The 22,536-nt window shown below is 46.2% G+C and overlaps 1 protein-coding gene across 1 annotated transcript in view; it reads left to right on the top strand.

Moving 5' to 3' along the window:
- Positions 1-14,263: 14,263 nt before the first annotated feature.
- The window catches only part of TMEM30B (transmembrane protein 30B), a 270,478-nt gene continuing 262,205 nt past the window's right edge, over positions 14,264-22,536 (top strand). Inside the window, exon 1 of the mRNA XM_069622706.1 lies at positions 14,264-14,406. Within this exon, the coding sequence (XP_069478807.1) occupies positions 14,310-14,406 (97 nt within the window). The 5' untranslated portion in view covers positions 14,264-14,309. The remainder of the gene's footprint in view (positions 14,407-22,536) is intronic.

The following is a 22,536-nucleotide window of genomic DNA, read 5'->3' as shown; positions in this document are numbered from 1 at the left end:
CCATTGATACTCCGGGATTTCCATCGGCATCCATTCTTTTCTCCAATAGATCGCTCTGGTTCTTTCTAAACCAAAACCAGAGAGGCACATTGGGAAGAAGAATTCATCGGCTACACTACGAGGGCAAATCTGGTATCTGACAGAATCAGAAGCCTTAATGGATGCCAATGAGACCTTGGCCACCATTTTGCAATTGGTGGCCGAACTCCGCAATGATATGACCGCTGCCCATACTGCTACGCAGCGGCGCATAGATGATTTGCAAGCAGGTTTGTCGCCTCGGGGGGCCGAGGCGGCTCCTTTGGCGGCTATCCCTGACGCAGGTCCTCTCCCTTCTCAACAGGGCACGGGACCCGTTTATATGACGGCTCAGTTTCCCTTGGCTCCTCCTGAACGGTTCCATGGAGACCCCAAAACATTCAGGACCTTCCTGAATCAGTGTAGGTTGCACTTTCTTTGTCGTCCTGCCTCTTTTCCTGATGCAACCACCAAGGCAGCATTTTTGTTGTCCCATTTAGGGGGCACTGCTGCCGCCTGGGCGAATCCACTGCTGGAAGAAGGGAGCCACCTTCTATATAATTGTGATGCATTAATAGACGCCATGAGTCGTGTCTTTGACACACGTTATGCCACACAGGTTACTGACTTAGAACTGCTCAATCTACAACAAGGCGGTCTCTCTCTGCTAGCCTACGTGGCCAAGTTTAACCAGCTGGTGGCAGAGACCGGTTGGCCCGAAGATAAGAAGGCCTCGCTCTTCTATAAGGGCTTGTCTGATTCCTTGAAGGACACCCTAGCTACAGTTCCAATGATACCCAAGACATTCCCCGAGTTATTGGATTTGGTTCTTCAGATCGATTCTCGACAGGCAGCGCGGAAAGGAGAGAAAAGAACAGCTCCTCCGGTTTCTCTTTCTGTTCCCGTTCCTGCTTCGGGATCCTCTGACCTATGCAAATAGGGGCACTAAGAAATCCTCTATCGGCAGAAATCAGGGAACACCGCAAAAAGAACGGCCTATGTTTTTACTGTGGAGCATCTGATCACTTGCTCAGGGAATGCCCCAAAAGACCTACCAAGAAACAGGGAAACGCCAAAACCCGGTGACTGAAGGGATCCAGACGCCGGGTGTTTCATCTACAGATCCCCCTTTGTGTAGCCCTTATTATCTGGCTGTGTCACTCACGGCCTCCGGTCTTGAGAGAAAGGAGGTTAGCATGGTATTGGACTCCGGAGCCACAGGGAATTACGTGGATGCCTCCTATGCGAGGTAATTGGGTCTTCCGATTGTCCTTAAATCATGTCCTGAAATGGTGAATGCTGTTGACGGTTCTTCCCTGGTCTCTGGGCTAGTGACAGAACGCACTATCGATCTGGTCATGACCACGGATTGTGGTCATCAGGAAAGCATATCCTTTGATCTTATTGCCGCACCACAGTTCAGGTTTATATTAGGTCTGCCTTGGTTCAGGCTGCATAATCCTTCCGTGGATTGGTATTCAGGGGACGTGTTTTTTCTCTCTGATTTCTGCAAGAGTCATTGTCTGACAACCCCTGCGATGGTCAGTCCAGGCCGCGTTCTCTCTGAGCTAGCCGGTACCGTAGGGGCAGTTATCAATACTACACTTCCTGTGGCATACCAAAAGTACAAGGATGTCTTCGATGCTCAGGGGGCGGAGGTGCTTCCACCCCACAGACCCTACGACTGTCCTATTGAGTTGGTCCCAGGGGCCAAGGTACCTTCAGGACGCATATATTCCTTGACCCCAAGGGAAGACCTGATTTTGAAGGACTATATTAAGCGGTCCTTGGACTCTGGGTTTATACGCCCTTCTCGTTCACCTGCTGCCTCCCCCTTGTTCTTCATCCCAAAAAAGGAGGGAGACCTTTGCCCTTGCATCGATTATCGGGCCTTGAACGCAGTCACAATCAAAAACCAATATCCGATCCCTCTGATTTCGGTTCTACTGGATCAATTGGGTTCGGCCAAGGTGTTTACTAAACTGGATTTAAGGGGTGCATACAATCTTGTACGGATACGCGAAGGCGACGAATGGAAAACCGCTTTCAAAACCAAGTATGGCCTCTTTGAGTACTGCGTTATGCCTTTTGGCCTGTGCAACGCTCCAGCTACCTTTCAGTATTTCATCAATGAGGTATTCCATGACATGTTGGACCGATATGTGGTCGTGTACTTGGATGACATCTTGATCTATTCCCCTTCGATTGCCTCTCATGTCGCTCATGTTTCTAACGTATTGCAACGACTAAGGGATAATCGTCTGTACGCCAAACTGGAGAAGTGCATGTTTCATGTTACTGAGGTGGAGTTTCTGGGCTATAACATTACTAACCAGGGCGTGCAAATGAGCCGTTCCAAGGTATCTGCTATTTTGGACTGGCCGCGTACCAACACATTGAAAGCCTTGCAATCATTTCTTGGCTTTGCCAATTTTTACCGGCGGTTTATCCAAGATTTCTCTGCCCTAGCATCTCCACCAGCACTAAACATCCGTTTAAGTGGAATGTGCAGGCACAAATAGCCTTCGAAGCCCTGAAGTCCGCCTTCACTTCTGCTCCTGTTCTCCAGCATCCGGATATGAATACACCATTTGTTATTGAAGCCGATGCCTCTGATGTTGCCTTGGGCGCTGTTTTGTCCCAGCATTGTCCAGACACCAAAAGCCTACATCCAGTGGCTTATCACTCCAGAAAACTTACGCCCTATGAAAGAAATTACACTATCACGGAGCGCGAGCTATTGGCTGTCAGAGACGCATTCTTAGTTTGGAGGCATCATCTGTTGGGCTCTCCCGAGCCGGTACAGGTCTTTACTGATCACAGGAATCTCTTAGCCCTGCAGTCGGTTAAATGCACCACGGCTCGCCATGCTAGGTGGCATGAATTTTTTTCGATGTTCAATTTCATCATCACCTACCGTCCCAGTTCCTTGAACTCAAAAGCAGATGCCCTTTCTCGACTTCATGGACCTCCAACTCCTTCCAACCTTCACGGCTCCCTGTTACTGCCTACTCAAGTTGTGTGTGGTTGCACGTTACGCCCCTCATTAACCGTTGCAATCAAGGATTGGGTGAGTACCCATCCTTCCGAGGTTGCCAGCCTTGGTTTGGAGCTCGTTCACTCACTACCCTATAAACAGGATAAAATATTCTTGCCAGATGTCGATACCCGGTGTACCGCCATGCAATGGTGTCATGATGCTGCAATAGCAGCCCATCCAGGGGTTGGAAAGACCTTGGACCTCTTGGTAAGATGGTGCTGGTGGCCTTCTATGAACCAAGATGTAAGGGAACATATAGCTGTTTGTGCTGTTTGTGCCCAGTGCAAACATCATCATGGGAAACCTGTGGGCCTGCTTCAACCCATGCCTATACCTGATGCCCCATGGAAGATGCTTTCTATGGATTTCGTCGTGGAACTACCTTTGGTGGACGGTTACAACACTATCTGGGTAGTGATTGATTACTTTACCAAGATGGCTATGTTTGTACCATGCCATGGTGTCCCTACTGCTCCAGTGTTAGCGGATCTATTCTTGAAGAACGTGTTTAAAAGGTTCGGCCTACCTACTAGGATCATCACGGATCGGGGACCGCAGTTTACTTCTCGCTTTTGGAGGTCTTTGACCACAACCCTAGGTATCGATGGCAGATATTCCAGCGCCTACCATCCTCAAACAGATGGTCAAACGGAGAGGCTTAATGCAACCATGGAACAGTACCTCCGTTGCCTCACCTTCCAACGTCTCTGTATTGCCGTTGGCGGAATTTGCCTACAATAATTCCCTCCACTCTGCGACCCACATGTCCCCGTTTTACGCGATGTATGGTCGACATCCACGTTCCTTGCCTCTTGGTGCCGAACCACCATTCCACAATCCCGCTGCCTTGAGTTGTTTTAAGAGACTCTCAGACACTCATGCCTTAGTGAAGAGCCAACTGGTTCTGGCCCAGAGCCGTTCGAAAAAATATGCGGATGCACACCGCTCCCTGGCTCCTATGTATGCTCCGGGCATGAAGGTCTGGTTGTCTACAAAAAACCTACGATTGCCAGGTCGACGGGCCTTGTTACCACGTTTTGTGGGTCCCTATAAAGTTCTGCAAGTCATAAATCCGGCAGTGGTTCGTCTAGCCCTACCTTCTAGTTGGAGGATACATCCGGTGTTTCATGTGTCCTTGGTGAAACCTTGTCACCCATTGACCAAACTACCTTTACGCCCGTCTCCTGTTAGGGTGCATGGTTTCGACGAGTACGAGGTGGATGCTATCCTGGATACCAAGGTGTGCAGGGGACGGCGTTTGTATTTGGTCGATTGGAAGGGCTATGGTCCGGAGGACCGCACATGGGAACCAACTGAAAACATTCATGCCCCTGTCCTTATGGTCCGTTTCTGGTCCGCTCGGGGGGTGAGGGCCCCTTTGCGGGAGGATACTGTTATGTATGGGCACTCGTTCCTTTCTAAACTACGGGCTCGTGCCCCTTTAAGAAGCACGAAACCTGGTGCCTGGAAATTGGCATGGCAACGCTGGCGTCCGCTCTACTCCTCCCACGGACCACACCGAGTAGCGCGCTGTGTTGTCACGTGACTTGCCTCCTTATTAGCACCTCCTCCCTCTAGGTCGGTGCTTCTGATCACTGATTAGTGGCGTTTCGAAATCTGTTTAAAGTTTATCTTGTTCTCCCCGTTCCTGTTCTTGTTACCCTGTTTTTCCCCCACAGTTTATGATTAACTTGGCTCCTCGACGCGGACTGCTTATTGGATTGCTCTTCCTTATCGCCTTGCCTTGAATTGCCTCGTCTGGTATCTTGATCACGGACCGTTACTGGACCTCTCTTGCCTGCTCCTTGGATGCCACGTTACTTCAGGCCAGACCTCGTCTGCATACGCTTTTCCACCTTCGGATTGTTCTTGGAACTTCTGGTTTTCTCTCGCTTACCTGGAACTTTGGAGTATTAGAATTGGTACACGGACTAGAGACTCCCTGTGTGTACTATCGTCCTCGTGCCGTCGGGTCAGGGTGTTATTAGGCGTCCTCGTGCCGTCGGGCTAGTTCTGGACTGCCTTCTTTGTGGATTGTTTGGATCTTGTCTACGTGTGCATATCCTCTCCCGGGACAGAACCACCGGTAAGCGGCTAACCTTTTTTGTTAGGCCTGGGGGAAGAAGGGGGGTGGGGTTGCGTATCTTTTCTAACCATTACTTGTGGGGTACATTTACTGAACTCCCCTTTTGCCTTGCATGGTAAATCTTTTGCATAACGCAACTTAAATCTTGCTGGTGTGGTGTGTTGTTATATCTCACATTTACAGGTCCGGCCTCAAATTGCTGTTGTATTATCCACCTCCAGCCCTCCTTTGACATCCCGCGTCTCGACCTGTGTTGTTCCATTGATACTCCGGGATTTCCATCGGCATCCATTCTTTTCTCCAATAGATCGCTCTGGTTCTTTCTAAACCAAAACCAGAGGGGCACATTGGGAAGAAGAATTCATCGGCTACACTACGAGGGCAAATCTGGTATCTGACATCGATGATCCATGGCTCCCACCTTAAAGGGAGTTCACTTAAGAAGGATCTGTCGACGACCTGACGTTGAACTCTGCTAAACTAGGTACGTTGGGGTAGTAAAACATTTATAGAAGAAAATAAGACTCTACTAAGCAATATATGGCCTTGTCTGGCTTAATATCTTTATTTACAGGTTGATCAGGTGGGGGGATCCTCACAAAGGACTAGGGGCCCAGTATTCTGCCAATTGTTTGACCAACTTGTTTTCCTCCCAAGTCTATGGTTGATACCTTTTGTTATTGATTTGTATGCCATTTGAAACTGTCAGCAGTTGGTACATTTTAATGGACTCAAAGAGTAATTGTGGTACCACATAAAAATTGTACATTTACCATTATAGTTTTGCCTCAGCACAAAGTGTGTTATTGTGATTGTGTATAAAACTTGAACCTTATTTATATAAAGAAGTGTGTTATCACTAACATAGTGTGTGGACTTTCCTTTGTGGGGGGTTGGAGACTACACTGTACTTAAGAACCAGCCAGCATCACCTCCTGAGAGCTTAAGCCTATAGCTACCGAATTGAGAATCTTGGCTGAATTGAGAATCTTGGCTGAGGTGCTCTGTGCTTCTACTCTGCCATATAGAGGGCAGGAGTACCGATAACCCCCCTCCAGTCTGTACAGTCCATGACTCGTCAACTCCATGGATTCACGTAAGTTATTCCTTTCATGGAACCACAGAAGCCCTCATCAAGTATCTCTGGGATTTGAAGTCCCCCAGGCCACTAACACAATATGTTAGACAAAATAATGCTGATAGTTGCGCTATAACCTCTGACATTCTTCCACTCAAGATCCAATACAGAAAGAAAATCTCCAAATATATTATGTCAACATGTATATTTAATTCTGATATCAAAACAGCCGACACGTGTTTCGACCCCCTGGTCGTTCTCAAGGCAATTTCATCTGTTATCTGAGTTTCCCTGCTGTATGTTCTTCTCGTGGTATTTAAACTCGAAAATTGACTTTGTTGGCCCCGTAGCTATTGCTGGAAATCATCAGTGCAAAACTTCTCGTCAATTCAGATCTCACATGCCACATTTGCTCCAGAACTCTCTTTGTGTCTTGTGTGTGCCTGTGCAACTTGTCAAGGACGTGGTTCCACCCCCCACCCCCCCCCCATTGGTCCCAGCTGATTTCAGTAGTTGGAAACATTCGTCGTTGGCCAGCACTTCTTGAATGTCCTTGAGGGACATGCATATAGGGGTAGCTGTCGCCAACAGAGTGTCCAATAACTCTTCAACCTCACATTCCGCATTGACCTCTACCTGTCATCTTGACTCCCAAGGATGACTGGACAGATAATCCGCTGCTTTGGCGTTCCCTGGGCCATACACCAGCTCAAGGTCGTGTTCCTGTAGGGCCAGCAGCCACTTCTCGATTCACGCCGGCGGTTCAGAGGACGACCCAACCATGATAGGGATGAGAGGTTTGTGGTCAGTGACCACAGTCACCAATTTGCCATAAACATAAAGGTGAAAATGCCAAAGCCAGCGCCTCCCACTCAATCTGGGAATATCGCTGCTCCGTGCTCTGCGTCCAAAGGCAATCGGGCAGGTGCCCCCTGCCTCATCAGGATGTGTCAAAACTGCACCAGACCAAACGGGCTAGGTCCACTATTATTTATGCTTTTCTGTTTGGGTCGAAAAAAAGGCCATGGTATCCTCTGCTGTGAGTGCGTTCCTAATCTCCTCAAAAGCATTTTGTTCCAGGACAGTCCATTTCCAACTACCCTCTTTCTTGGTGAGAATGCATAGAGGTTCCGAAAGGGTGACCAAATTACATATGAACCTCCCGCAGTATGTAACCACACCCAGGAAACTGCACTTCAGAGGCGTTTGAGGGTGGTCCTGCTGTTTGGATGTCTTTGACTTTCTCGGGATCCAGAGAGATACCATTTTCTTGAAACACAAATCCAAAGAATTCAATTCTCGTTTGCACAAACGCACACTTGTCTCTGTGTAAAGTAAGTCTGAGTTGTTGGATTCACCCAAGCACCTTCCCAAGCCTTTCCAAATGTTCCTGCTCTGGGCTGGAATACACAACAATGTCATCACTTATGTTAATCACTCCTTTTAGACCAGCCATAGCACCCCGGATCGTGTTCTGAAACACCTCTGCTGCAGAGAATATTCAAAAGTTAAGGCATTTATATCTGTACAGCCCTTTGTGAGTGGTAAATGTTATGATGTAATGGGAGGCTGGTCTAGGTCCAGCTTCGAAAAGAACCTGGCCCCTTGCAGATCTGCCAGTATGGCATCACTCATCAGGGTGATGTGTCTCTACTTCTTTATTGCTCTGTTGGAGAGGCACATGTCCACACAAATGCAGATGGAGTTTGGTTGCCTTGGTTTGTTGGCGATAACGATGGGGGAAACCTGTGGGGTCAGACCCTCCACTTCTTCAATTAAATCCATATTGAGCAGGTCATCAAACTCCTTTTTGACCATTGTTCGAAAGTTAAAAGACACTCGCCTGTGTTTCAGGGCCACCGACTGTACAGTCCGATCAATGTGCAGGCAAACCCGGGTCACCTGCAAATCTCCCTATGCCTGAGAATACACTAGCAAACCAGGACAATAGGGACTGAATGTCCTGTACATAGACCCCAAAGGCAAAGTTCACAATGCGCAACGCCTCTGCCACCGCGCATCCCAATTGAGTGACCTTGCTCAGTTTGGTGACAAAGAATCTTGCCTTGATAACAGTCTCCTCATGACGTACCAGTGTTATGAAAACACCCTTCAATGGCAATGGCACGTTTGCACCAAAAGTGTACATACATGATTTAGTCTTTTTCAGGGGTGGTGAATTTGTCAGATTGCGATAGTATTTGTCCGCTATGACACTGACTGATGCCCTGGTGTCAACCATTGCCGGTATTTGTGAGCCGCATACATCGATTGTACATTTCGGCTGTCGTCGACTTGAGGCTTTCGTAACCAATACGCTGGATATAAAGTACACATCTTCCTCATCTGTCTCCTCCTCAGTCCGTTGTTCCTCATTTGGGAGTATCTGGTCTGCCATTGCCACTTTCAGTGACTGTCTTTGAGAGCATTGCTTTGATTCTGCCTGCCCTCGCACGCGTGTCAATGGTGCTGGCACGTGGCAGACTCTGGCAAAGTGACACTGCAGGTGTGGCCCTTCACTGGGCAGTCGACAGAATGAGGTGGGTTATAGCCACAGTTGGTGCATGGCATAATTTCTGCTCTGCGTTGCTCCTTCTTGCCCCACGGTGGATGCCTGTCCGACCTGTGAAATTGTTCTCTGCCTACGGCGTAGCCCTCTTCTAATTTAATGGATTTCATAGCAGCACACATCTTTTCGGCTCTTACATCTGTCAGTTTGTGGGAACGCCCAAGCCCACTGCTATTCCTGGTTCTCGCAAGATTTGTCGCTGAAGCTTGACTGAAGAGCATCGGTTGATCAGCTGCTGATGCATCTCATGTTCCTCATTTGTCCATGCACAAGTTGTCACCATCTGCTGCAGTCTGCAATGGTATCTGTCAAGGGACTTACCCTCTTTCTGTAGAGCATTCCTCATCAATGATCTCTTGTAGTCAAGGTTTGCCATGGGTGTATTCTTGCAGTGCAGTTTTGGCTGCGTTGAATGTCTCGTTGATAGGTCTGAGAGTTTCGAAAATGTTGCACACTGCCGGGCTGGCGGAGTATAGCATGACAGATTTCTTCCTCTCATCGTTGTCTTCGCCTGTGGCAGACAGAAACATATCCAGACACTTCACTCACATATCCAGACACTTCACTCAAGCAGACCACCTGGGGCCAAGGGCTGGTGGAGCACTGGAAACATCGAATTCTTATAGTGGGGTGAGTTGCATGGTTGAGCAGTGCACCCTGGCCACTGCCGGGGCAGCAGCAGCATTGTCCGCCATTGTTTGTGGTCGACCGTCAGACGATTGTGGGCAAAAGGAACTTGTCCATCTGTGAGCCTGTCGGCTTCCTGACGCTGTGTGTGTGGGCTTCAGACAGCAGGGCGCACAAGCACTCCTGGTAGGAACTGCAACCCTACTGCATGGATTCTGGGAGAGTTTAATTGAAGACAGGGTGGGTGGATGCCCCCCTGCATTCAGGCTAGGACCCACCGAAGGAGGAGTAGGGCGCACATGCACTCCTGACTGGGAGCTGCAAGACAAGTGTCTCTCTCTTACTTTTTGTGCCTAGGCCGTGTTCTTGGCTGTGTTGGCTGCTGTCCCCAGTATCCAGCCTGTCCTTAGTCGGAGGAGTTGGGGAGAACAGAGGGTTGGAGGTGTGCCTCTTTGAGCGCCGTCCCAGTTGTTCAGTGGATGCGGGTCCTAGCATCAGCGGGAAACGGTCCACGTTTCGTTTATTTATTTATTTTCTGCCCACTCAGTGAAATGTCTTTGTAGGCGATTGCAGCAGGGCGCTCTGCACTTCGCCTTGGCAGCGAGTGTTTGCTGGAGATGGGGGCAAGCGTGCACTGACTGTTAATTCTGATACCAACGCTGTGCCTCGCTGAGGGTTTCAACGGCGAACGGCAAGCACGTATAGTGGAGGAGGAGGCACACCCCACCCAGCAGAGCACGAGCGGGTGTACGGCCGCGAGGAGGAACTCCAGCACAGCAACCGCCTCGTCGCCAGTATGGTGTTGGAGGACTCTGTCCAGGTTAGGGCCTCCCCACTGAATAATGAATGCACAGAGACATAGGTGCTGTGTTAACTGTGTCCTCGCGCTGGCTGCCTACACAGCACAGGCATCCCCATTTTATTCACTGCAACCTCCTCACTTTTATGTCAAGCTGCTTAAAGGGGCATACACTCAGGGCCAACCTTAGCGCAGGGCAGGCCGGCGACCGCATGGGGCCCCATGCCCCTTCAGGGCGTCATAGTCCCCTGCCACGCCAGCTCGGGGGAGTCTTTCAAGGGATCCTCGAGCTGGCGTAGTGGGAGTAGGCGCGGCAGGCGCCTATTTGTTATTAAATGTGCCCGTGGCGGAGGGTACATTTAATAACAATAGGGTGCCGATTACCTCCCGATCCGAGACAGGAGCGAGGTAGTTTGCATTGGAATAGGAGCATGAGCACCCTATTCCAGTGATTAACCCCCTGCTAAGGCGCCTGAGCAGGGAATAAAAAAAAATGAGGGGCTCCTGACTCCCCTCCCCCTGTTGACTAGGAGCACACCAGGAGGCTGGCCCTGCATACACTACATGTGCTAGGGGAAGGCTCTGCTATGCTAGTTCATTCTGTTCATTCTGCGTCAATCTTGTAGTCCCAGATTTCCCCAATATAAACCCAGGACTGCATGTCCCAAAAATGCAAAGTTAAAACTAGGACTGGACTAGCATCTCCCAACTGGAAGGGAACACTAGCAGCCTTCAGCAGTCTGGACAGGGGCGAGGAAGAGGGGATGTGGGGATAATGAGCTCCATTTACCCTTAATCTTGGCGAAAACAAAGAGATCTTCGCACCCCTGTTTACCAGGATGGTGAACTCCTCATTTAGAGAGGGTAAAATACCAGAGGTATTGAAGACAGTTACTATTACACCCCTAGTGAAAAAACCAGGACAGGACCCAAAGGACCCAGGTAATCTGTGCTCTATAACCAATTGTAACTTCTTACTTAAAATCATGGATAAGGTGGCTACTGTGCAGTTCCAAACCTTTGTGAAAGCAAAGGACATCTTGCATAAGCAACAATCTGGGTTCAGAACGGTGCACAACACAGACACAGCTATGCTGGATTTACAAACCTACATGTTGGCCATTACGGACAAATGCAAAATGGGTCTACTTGTGCCACTAGAGCTGAGCGCAGCCTTCGACCTGTTAGATCACAAACAGCTCCAGTGGGTTTTGGAAAATGTGGCTTACTGCTCCTCTGAAGCCACCAGATGGGTAGTTTCTTTCATCTCAGGCAGGAAGTTTAAGAGCCACTGGGGGAAAATATTCTCTAGCGAAACGCCCATAAATTGTGGCGTTCCGCAAGGCGCCTGTCTATCCTGCTTTTGTTCAACCTCTAACTGAGGTGTCTCTGCAAAGTGCTCGATAATATCAGAGCTTATTTTAAGAACTATGCAGATGACAACCAGTTGGTGGTGGAACTAAGCGGTTGTTACTTCAACGACCGTGCCAAGGTAGAAGTCATATATAACATAATTGAAGCCTGGATGGAGAGGAACTGGATGTGTCTGAATGGGAGGACGCCGGAGATGATGGTCTTTGGCTCATCCCAAACTCCAGCTAAACTTAGACCAGAGTGTAAGTCTTTCACCATTAAAGACTCCTCCATCACTGTAAGTGAGAAAGTGAAAACTCTCAGCTTATACCTAGAAGCCTCGATGGGTGCTGAAGTACAGGTCACGTACTTGCACAAAATTGACCAGTACTATCTCCATCTCCTTAAGTCCATTCGACCCTACTTAAGCGAGGAGAACTGTGCCACCATTGCTACAGCAACAATTCTATCTCAGCTGATTACGGGAATGCACTGATGTTATGAGAAGGTATGAGGAACTTATTTGGGGATATCAACTTCTTGACCTCTGCGCCCTATGTATTCTTAAGGTCTCCTAAAAGAGTCATATGAATGTGAAGGCATGAACGGAGACATGAGTTCCTCTACTCCGTGTAACAGAATTTAGTATGGTGTTGCTTCACAAATGTACACGCGCCACAAAATGAGCTCTTTAATACCGAGAAATGGTTGAAACCTGTTAAAAACGTATTTAAGTAGTAATCGTGTGAATCAATTAGCCCTCTGTGATTACACATGTTTCGACACATGCTCTGCCTTTATCAAACCAGGGCAATATCTAAAACAAACAAAACATTATTGTACAAACAGTCCAAAATAAAATGTTTTCATTTAGATACATCATTTGGTCAGTTTCAGTGAAATCATTTTAGTTCCGAAAGTATGTACCAAACCATATGGCATACCATGTAACGTACCAATCAACAGTTATCCATCAAATTGTTCCATTTTAAATCAATGAGCCATGCCATGTGATGAATGGTAAAAAAATGCAAAGTTTCACAATTGTATATTGAAACACAGAGATGCAGGAGGGGTCAGGGTAGGGTAATTAGGGTTATCAGAAAAAAAGACACTTAGGGAAAAATATAAGAAAAATACATATTAATGTCATGTTTGGTGATCAAAGATAATTTTCTTAAGAGTAAACATGCTTGTCGTAATTGTTTGGACTTTAACTATAATCATAGTGTGTTTCCATTTGCAATAAAATGAATAGAGAACTGTGTTCGACATTCTAGTTATAATTTAAATGCACTTCAAAGGGTGGTTGTATGTGCAATCTGGATTGTCATGATTGAACATAGTGTAAGACATCTGAATATAAGTATATTGCGAAGAAGTCTCATTGGTGGGTCTCCACCTCTTACCCAAATTCGGTCACAGAATATCCTCTAGTCTTGTTATTGAACTTGCTGCGTCATGGGTTAAATCCCTCCTAAGTGTAACCATAGCCATCATTAGTATTAACTCAGAATGTTAGCTTGATATAGTATGTTGCTGTTAAACTCAACCGGCCGGTTAATTCAGTTTTCTCGTCTAATGTGTATTATGTTTGAGGATTCACCCGTCCGTACTTAGTAAATGTCCACTGTACTAATTAACTATCAAGGGAACCGGAATCGCTATGCAATGATGTTAGTTGCAAGCAAGGGGTGCCTAACTAAATGCCAGATTATTCTAAACAATGCGGTGAGAATAATGAAGAGGAAAGCAAGGAAAGAAGGATAGAACAGCTCTCCATTGGCTCGCTGTTGAGGACAGGATACATTTTAAAAGTATGGCACTATTACACAGATGTTTGATTGGGCAAGCCCCAGCTTATCTCAAAGAAAGGATCACCCAATATGTACCAACAAGATCCTTAAAATCAGAGGCTCAGGGTCAGATCAGGTGCCCGATCTTTAAACGGTTCAAAGGCTTGGGTGGATCTTTTCCTGGGAGAGCAGCCCAAAACTGGAACAGACTTCCAATCGAACTAAGGCTCGAAAGCAACTATAAAATCTTCAGGAAAATGCTGAAAACACCTTTTTGAATGAAAGTTAATGACTTAGTATACCCTCCTCCTTAGTCAAGCTGATCTTCCGTCCTGTTTTACATGTATGCCCTTTGTCTTTTTGGCGCGTCCTGATGCCTGCGGGGCGCGATAGAAATCTAGCAATAAAATAAATTAAAAATAAATAGCTGCCACCCTTTTTCTAAATTTTAAATTAGCAAGAAAAAAGTCCCCAGGTTAATCCAGTAACGGGCTTTCCTTTCACAAAATAGGTGCTTAAATCCAATTTGTTCAATTGAAATGAACTAAAACTACAGATCCCAGAATGTGTTGGTTTGTAGAATAAAGACCAGTACTGGAGATGTGTTTGCCCAGTGACCTGGCAGCAACATGTCACTGCAAGATGGAGAATTACTCTGAAATGCTGGTCACTGGAGAACTGCCTCCCAGGTAGGGTGGCAGGGCGCTAGCAGCCTGGGGCGTTGGCTTTGCCATCGGTTTCCCCGGGCATCTCACGTTTCACAACTGTTGTTCTTCGTGGTCTGGCGGGGTGGGTGCAGCGCACAGCACACTTCCACCTTCTCCTCGTTTCATACCTGCTACCCAGTTGGCTGCTGAGATCCGTGCTATTGGGCCTGAGGGCATTTGCTAGACACAGGGAACAGGGTGGGGCTTCACGCCCACTGCATGTTTTGGAGACCTGAATGCCTGCTTTTTATTGGTTTTGCACAGGAGTAACCAGGAAGCGGGCTACTTCCTATCTACGTGTGTGTTCAGAAGTTGATACCTGCCTGTGTGCCGGTGAGTTCGTTTCGCTTTTTAAACTTCTATTTTATTATAATAATCGCTAAAGATGCGTTTGAGATAAAGCCCTGTTATAGAAGCATGCACGCAGAAGAGTCCAGCCCTGGCTCTGCGAGTCTCTTAGGAACGCAAAGAGAAGCACAATTGCCCCGGAGTAGAAAACACATCGGATGTTAAATTTACATCCGATGTGTTTTCTACTCCGTCTCGTCTTGGGGTGTTTTCAAACTTTTGACCATCCCCCAACTCCACTTTTTTAAATACCCAAATTATCCATTATTGTGCATTTGAATTATTTTGTAATTCTTTTTAAAGCTTCAAGTTCTGCCTAGGAGCAATAAGGCGTGCATTGCAGCGAAATGTGTTGCCTTTTTAAATGTCAAGTTGAGAGGTGTCATACAGTTTTTACTCTGTTTGCCTTTATCGTGGGTTTTTACATGAATTGGGACTCTGTGCCTCCAGGACAGGTTTCCAGTCCTGTTGCTTTAGTTCAATTTCTATTCGATGGAAGATGACGCTAACTACAACACCCACAATGCATTCGTTTATTGTTTAATGAAAAACAGTGGTAATGGCAGTAGGTGTACTGGTGACAAGGGGACCCATTTCCCTGCAAAATACTGTGTTTTGGGTGGGAAGGGCGCCCATGTCCGATGTAACTACAGTTCTGTGTTGGACTTACTTGTATTTTGTAGTCCCTCTATAATGTGTGGAAGGGTTTAGGGAAACTACAGGCTTCAGAATTGCAAGTAATGAACTAGGAGCCGATGTTCTGTTCCCGACTGTCTTTGGACAACGTGATATCTTAATTAGTGAAACACATTTGGTTGAATGAGGTGTTTAAGAACAATACATTTTGGAAATCATCTTGGTACTTCAAAATGGTTTTGGCCCACTGTCACAAAATTGTGTTCAGTCACAAACAGCACTCTCCACCTGGGACCTATTGACCAATACTGCTAACGTGATTTTATAGGGGTGCTGTCGTTGGTTAAGCTCGAGTGCTAGGGCAGAAGACCCAATGTGGGGCCAGGTAGACTGAATTTGTCGTAGATTGTCGCTGTATACAAGTGGCAGCGGTTTTGAGGTACGTCTGGCGTTTAATTGCGGAAGGCTATGTGAGCAGCTAGACTGAATTTGGCATAGCTGTGGCTGCATTCTAGAGTGACACAGTGTGTTTATACATACCTTGAATTTGGACGGAGTTTATCTTCGATGTCGCTTTATCAGTTTTTTCTGACCACTAAGTCTCCCAAGGCGATGGGCTAGTTGATACCATTGGAAAGGACCTGGCTGGTGGCATTCTTTGAGTGCAACAGGCAAATTAAATAGACATTGCCACCTATGGCCTAAAACCAATGGTATCATTCCCTGTCACCAAAAGAAACAACCACCCAAGTGTGTTGTCCTATGCCCTGTAGGAGCATCCCAGTGCATCACAATTCCTACCTCCAAAGGCCATTTAAGTGCGTACTGTGTCCTATTACCCCAGTGGAACTGGCGTACTTCTCTCTACCTCCGGTGAAAACCTATGGGTTGAGCGTTATGAGTGCTCGGGAAGCCCCTTGATAATTAGGATGGCAGTCCAATTTAGTGCGTAACATGTCCATTCCCCAAATCAAGCTACAGTGTTAATCGTTTCTCATCATAAGGCAAAACCAGAGTAGGCACCTGCCCAGGGCAAAGTATGGGGAGCCTAGCAGCTCAGGGACATTAATTCATCAAAATGACAAGGCTAGTGGAAGTGACAACTATTAAATGCACCTGCAGCGGCAGATCGCATTTAATAACAGTAGGGGGCTGATAATTGCAACAGCACCCTATTCAGATGAATACCTCCCCACTCCGATGCAGGAGCGAGGCGGTCTTCATTGGAACAGGGTGCTCATAATTGCCAGGCGCCGGAGCGGGGAGTGATAGAAAGAAAAGTGGTATGCCTGTGAACCCACCCCTCCCCCTGTTGATCAGCGGCACACAGTACGGGGCGGTGGGGAGGGTATGCCAATTCGTCCAAGGCGGTGCTGCCACTAAGGCCGGCCCTGGGGATTAGGGAAAACCTAGGAATTGGTATTAGGTAAACTTTAGACTGTTAAGAGTTGCGGTTAGGGTAAGACTCATGTTAGGATTACAGCAAGTGTTTGGAGTAGGGCGAGGGCTATGGAATTTGTGTCGAGCTTGTGAAGGGGTTGAAGTTGGGTTCACTGTTCATGTTCTATTTATTTGGTGCTTGCGTATTGAGTCATATGCAAATAAAATGCTTTAGCACGCAGAAGGCTTAGGGTTAGGTAATGGTTCAGGTTAGAATAAGGGTCAGGAATGGAAATGGGGAGATTGTGGAGTTCTATTAGAGGTTTGGGTCAATGTTAGGCTAACAGTCTTGTACTTTTGTGTATTTAAAAGTCGCTTTTTTGGCTTCGTTACTACTGGCTGTCACACTTTGCATTGCTTGTATTGAATGACTACATTTTAAAAACTGACTACGCTTTCACAAGGCTACATTTTCCAGGGGACGTTTTCATATAGAAACTGCTTCATCCCGGCAAATGCCAAGTAGTCTGATTTATGAAACCATATAGGAATTGAACATACAACACTAAACAATGTTGCAGATTTCATGATTATTAAATCCTAATATATGCAGATTAGCCTATATCATAGTTTAATGAGCAGTAATGCTAGGAAAAGAGTCTCCATTTTATTGAGCATTTCTGTCATTTGGACACTCCAAAACATGAACTATTTCTTTTTTTTTTTATTTAAGCACGTTACAGTTTAATACAAACCTTTCATGATACATTCCCTCCCTACAACCCAACACAAAGATAACAATGAAGACAAATTCCTAAAATAATCCTTCAAACTTCCTTAAACTAAAACATCAAGCATTCCTTTAAAAAACAGAAATGAACACTTCCCCCAATTTCTCATTTTAGATTTAAAACCTCATTTAAAAAAACATGTTAATAGCCAGTACCTGTGAGACCTTTTCGCCCAACATGGACCCCTCCCACCATTCCTCTTTTGTTAGGGTCCTATACTCCAGCAAGACATCACTTAAGAATGTCGTCTTCCTCACCTCCAAGGCCCCACAATCCAACAGGAGATGTTTAGTTGTTTCAACCTCAGCCTTACAGTACCTACACAACAGAGAATGAACCACCTTATCCCTTCTCTTCCATAAAGTTCCATTTGGCGGGAGAATGTTCAACCTCAAAAAGACATTCCTATGTCTATTAGATGGGAATTTTACCAGGTACTTTGGCATTTGGTTAATGGCCCTCTGATCCATCTTGAAACTGACAGAAACTTTATACGTAGATCTCACATCCATGGTCTCTCTCCAGTCAGCCCTTCTCAGTTGGATTTTGGCTTTGTCCGGGATATTCAACAGTGTCTCCTCTTTCAAACCCATATATTCCAAGTCCTCTATACACTTGAGTTTCCAGGAGTCAACTATTCGGTACCTTATCGCCGCCACCTCGTTCTTATCGCTCTTCAATATATCCAGGACAGAGCACTATTAACCACCATAGTTTTCCTGTACAGGCATAATGACTTCCACTTCACAAAGAATTGAGGGACTGCAATCCCAATTCGAATCTAATTAGGGCGGCATGCAATCTATAGTATCAGGTCGTTGAATGTTTCTTGGCCAGCTGCACAATACTTGCATCAGGTGTAAAATATTTTCAAGTTGAATACTACAAGTCTGCCATAGCCACTCGCCACCTCAATTCTACTTATGCACACAGCACACTGTTACTTACTCGCCAAGTCAGTTATCACTAGCCAGTGGATAGTTGCAGGTGCCCTGCTTACATATGGCAGGCACCTCTACTAAAAACATCAACAGGCTCCAAATAACAAAATAACACACTCTGTGCCGACCCTACACATCCCTAAAAGTGACCACATATCCCAGGCCAGACGCAAAGCCCACTGGCTCGCAGTCAAGGAAAGGATCAACTTCAAAATTCTCACCCTTACGCATAAATGTATCCACCTCTCCGCCCCTTCACACCTCTCGGAAATGATATTCAAAAACAACTCCACGTGCCATCCATAAAAAGAGCCAATGCTGGCGCCATTCCCCCACATAGCACCCAAGCTCTGGAATGCCCTCCCCAAAGCACTCAGAGCTGAGCCCTCTCTACTTGCCTTCCGCAAATCCCTCAAAACGACACTATTAATGTAAACCATCACACTATAGCCCCTCACTGTACAACCCCCACCTTCTGTAATATATTTGCTATTTACGTGTACTTTGTAACCTTAAGTTGAACCCCTAATGCATCATTTTATCTATAATGTGTATCTTCTTCTGTACTATGTAACTTCAAATTGAACCGTAAAATGCAAATATCAATCTAAGATTCCTCTGTAACCAGACATGTTTATATGTAACAGCGCTACAGTGCCCCAGGGCTGATTTGCGCCTTACAAATACGAATAAATAAATAAATTGTTGAAATAGTACATAAACAGCTTGCATGGAGTCTTGCAGTACATGCACAAATGAAGAAAAGAGATTCTGAATTGACGAGAAAACAAACCTTTTTTGTATAGTGAAGAGCTGTACAGGCCGGCGGATCGGTGCATGCAATTCATGCAGCACAATGCCTAGAAAAACAACTCTACTTAACGTTTGCAATGCAATGGGCCCGTTGATGCTGGCACGGCTTCTGAGATAGCACGTGGTATGATATGTCATTTATAACGCGCCTGTACACAAGTGGCTCTAGGTGCGGCTAGACAAGCAGGGGGAAACGGAAGGAGGACAAACAACGATCTTACTAGGCCGTGTGTCATTCAGATCGCACAAGTGCGGGAAGGTGCAGAGTTTTAAGAGGGGTGAGGAGAAGTGCAGGTGATTCAATACGTGCCGCCGGTGCAGAGAGAAGGGACTATAGGGTTACAGATACCCTTAAGTGCTGAGGGACCCCGGAGGCAGTGTGAGGGCATCTGGACATTCAGGAGTTTGGGCCAGGTTCAGGTGTGGCCAGGTGACCAGTGTGTGGAGCTATCAGGGACAGAGGCAAGGAAGAGAGAAAGTGGAAGCCAAAAGGAAGGTTTTCAATTGCTTCCGGAACCGGATACCTCTGGCAACACCTAAATGATGTCCTTGCCTGGTATTGGGGTAGCAAGACTTCTCTTCACCCAGTACGGCAAGCCTCATTGCACCTACCGCAGTCTCAAAAAGCGCTTTGCTGTCCCACTAACAGTTTATGGGCATCTAGTTGTTTGAGTGCACACCAGCGTGACAGAGACGTTTTAATGGGAGGGCAAAAGGGGCACTTGCCCCGGGACCCCACTTCTGAGGGGGCCCCACAAGGCTGCCTGATCTAAGAAGCAAGATTCCATTGTTCACCAGACTTGAATAGCACACTTCGGGTTATTTTATGGAATGCTGCTGAGGCTCTAAACCTATTGCCTTATTTTCCCAAGTACATTCTGTCTTAATCAATTAATCTTGTAATGCTTTGTGTGTTCCTTACGGCACAACTCTGTAGTATTCTTTCCTTCCTGTGGGAATTTTGTTGACATATGCAATAGCCAAAGTTGAAATGCATATTGGTAAATTGAGTACACAATTGTTCAGATGTTAGCTCACTGTGCTAAGCACTCATTGCAGAGAAATGTGTTCATATGCAAGATTAGAATAGCTCATTCCAGCATGGATGGCCAAAGCCGTTCCTATGTCTAAAGAGTATAAACCTACCTGCACCTGCATATGTACTTGGTTTTAGAGCCTAACAGGTGCTATTATTAGCAATGTACCTGCACGAGATAGGGGTTGCTATCAAAACTCTACAAAACAATGCCCTTAGAGCGACCTTAGGCATCTCCAGAAGAGAGAATGGGCCTCATTACGACCCAGGCGGTAAGTTACCACCTGGGTCGTACCCTTACCACAATGGTGTAAACTATGTTTACACCATGGTGGATGGCGGATTTACCGCCCCATTCCAAGGTGAGTGGGGCGGTAAATTCTCATTTCCCATTTTACCCTTCCCCATTCCCATTTTTGCCTCATAGGGCATAATGCGAGTGGGGAAGGCGCTAATTACGCCACCGTAAATTACGGTGGCATAATTAGCACCATGGTCCCTTAGCGCCATGGATTTTAACGCCTGCAAAAAGCAGGCGTTAAACTCACCATGGCGCAAAGGGACCTCGGAATCAGGCGTTAAGGGTCGGCGCCGTTAATCCCTTAACGCCTGATTCGTAATGAGGCCCAATATCTCTGAGAGTAGACGACAGAACAACTGGCTCCGGACTAAAGACACAATCCTACTAAAAACTGCCTTGCTCACCCATAAATCTCTCAATAATGCTGCACCGATCTACCTCTCTGAGAGATTCCACAAAAAGACATCCCTAAGACCATCCAGAACAGTAAATCGGGACTACTTGTCTATCCCCATATTTAAACTATCCACGATCGGAGGTAATAGCTTCCCCGTTAAAGCGGTTAAATTATGGAACTCCCTTCCTCCTACACTGAGAGCAGACCAGTCTTACCAGAATTTCAGAACGATTACTATCCTGTGGCTAAAATCCACAGATCACTAATCTGCATGATGCAAGATCCTTGCCTGCGCAATTAAAATGCAACTAATAATACTTAATTGCAGCAATTCTACCTACATGTAAATATCGGATTATCCTACCGTAGTAAATAAATTATGTAAATATCTATATATACTGGCTTTGTAAGTAATGTAAATCATTGTATGATTGTCTGTAACTAAACTTTGCATATTCTTGTAACTGCTGCGCCCTCATACCCTTGGGTCTGGTGCGCATTACAAATACTAAACAAACACACAAAACTAACATGTCGTCCATATGGCGACGGTGTAGAATTCAGATGGGGTGTTGTAAAACTTAGCTAATCACCTCCAACGATGAGCATGAACTTTTAGTCCAAAAGGTGAATAAGTATCCAAATTCTAGACTGTGGAATCAAAGTGTTCATGCTTGTATCCTGACTTTGCCAGCAGATGATACAGTGATCCTGGTCTAATATCTCTTACATTACTGTGCTGTCTTCTGTGAGGTTTGCCTTCTCGGATGCTGGTGATTTCGCTTAGCCCATTACTTTGTCTTTCTTCTTTTGTAGTCCATTTGAGTGGAAGAGGTGGTAGACAGAAGAGAGCGGACCAGATGTTGCAGGCCTCGGGCAAGCATATTTTAAGGTCTGCTCGTTTGACACAAAAAAGTTAGCTTTTTTGTAAAATTCAAAGGTTTTTCTGCACGTTTATAAATGACAATTTCATAAGCCAGTGCTTTGGAAGTATTTAAAGCTTTAAAATACAAAACTTAAACCTGTTAAGTCACATCAGTTGTTATGCTGGTACTTATATACTTCCCTTGATGATGGAGAGAATGAAGCAAGCATCATTCCAATTTTGCGTGACGCCCTTCTATAATATTTAGTTTTAAAAAATGGTCATGTTTGGTAATGTGATTTGTGTACTTTCCAAGTCAGTTATATAAAATGAGATTATTTTAGTTCATGGTAAGAACTGTAAAAGAAAGTGTTCAAATGCAGAATTTGCACAGTTGGCACAAATCCTACCTTCACCCCTTAACCAATGTGTGGTCCTGGGCATCTAATTTAATCTTGTATTGTGTAACCTCTCAAAATTGGTAGTCCCTAAACCTTTCAAAATTGTCAGCCCTTCAAAGTGATTTCCTTCTCAGAGTATGAGCCTCAAAGAAGCCTTGCTGATGCAGCAGTCCCAATGTTCTGTGTCGGAAGCGTCTGCTGTGTACGTGTTATGTAACACGCTGCTGAGCAAGCGAGATAGCAGTGCGGCTTGACACGGCTCGTCGTTATGTTCTTTCCTCTAAGGTTCGCTGGCCCTGCTGGAATCGAACAGCGGCATAGCGGAGGCATTTCGGAACTGTGTCGTAGTGGCCCAGCAGCTTTGTAGCTGCGAGTTGACCACACCAGGAGCTAAGGGGGCAGGAGGAACAGAGAATCCGAAGCCCTGCAGCTTTGCGAGTGAGCCGTTGCTGTCCTCCTTTTAATAGATATCCTAGCTGCTAGCTGTGGTACAGGATGACTGTCGCCAGCTGAGTGAGGGACTTGTTGAGTCCCACATGCCTGAGGTAAGCGTC

The sequence above is a fragment of the Ambystoma mexicanum genome, chromosome 11 (assembly GCF_040938575.1).
Source record: "Ambystoma mexicanum isolate Mex_15411 chromosome 11, UKY_AmexF1_1, whole genome shotgun sequence".
In the NCBI taxonomy this organism is placed as follows: Eukaryota; Metazoa; Chordata; class Amphibia; order Caudata; family Ambystomatidae; genus Ambystoma; species Ambystoma mexicanum.
This window is presented reverse-complemented; position numbering and strand designations above follow the sequence as displayed.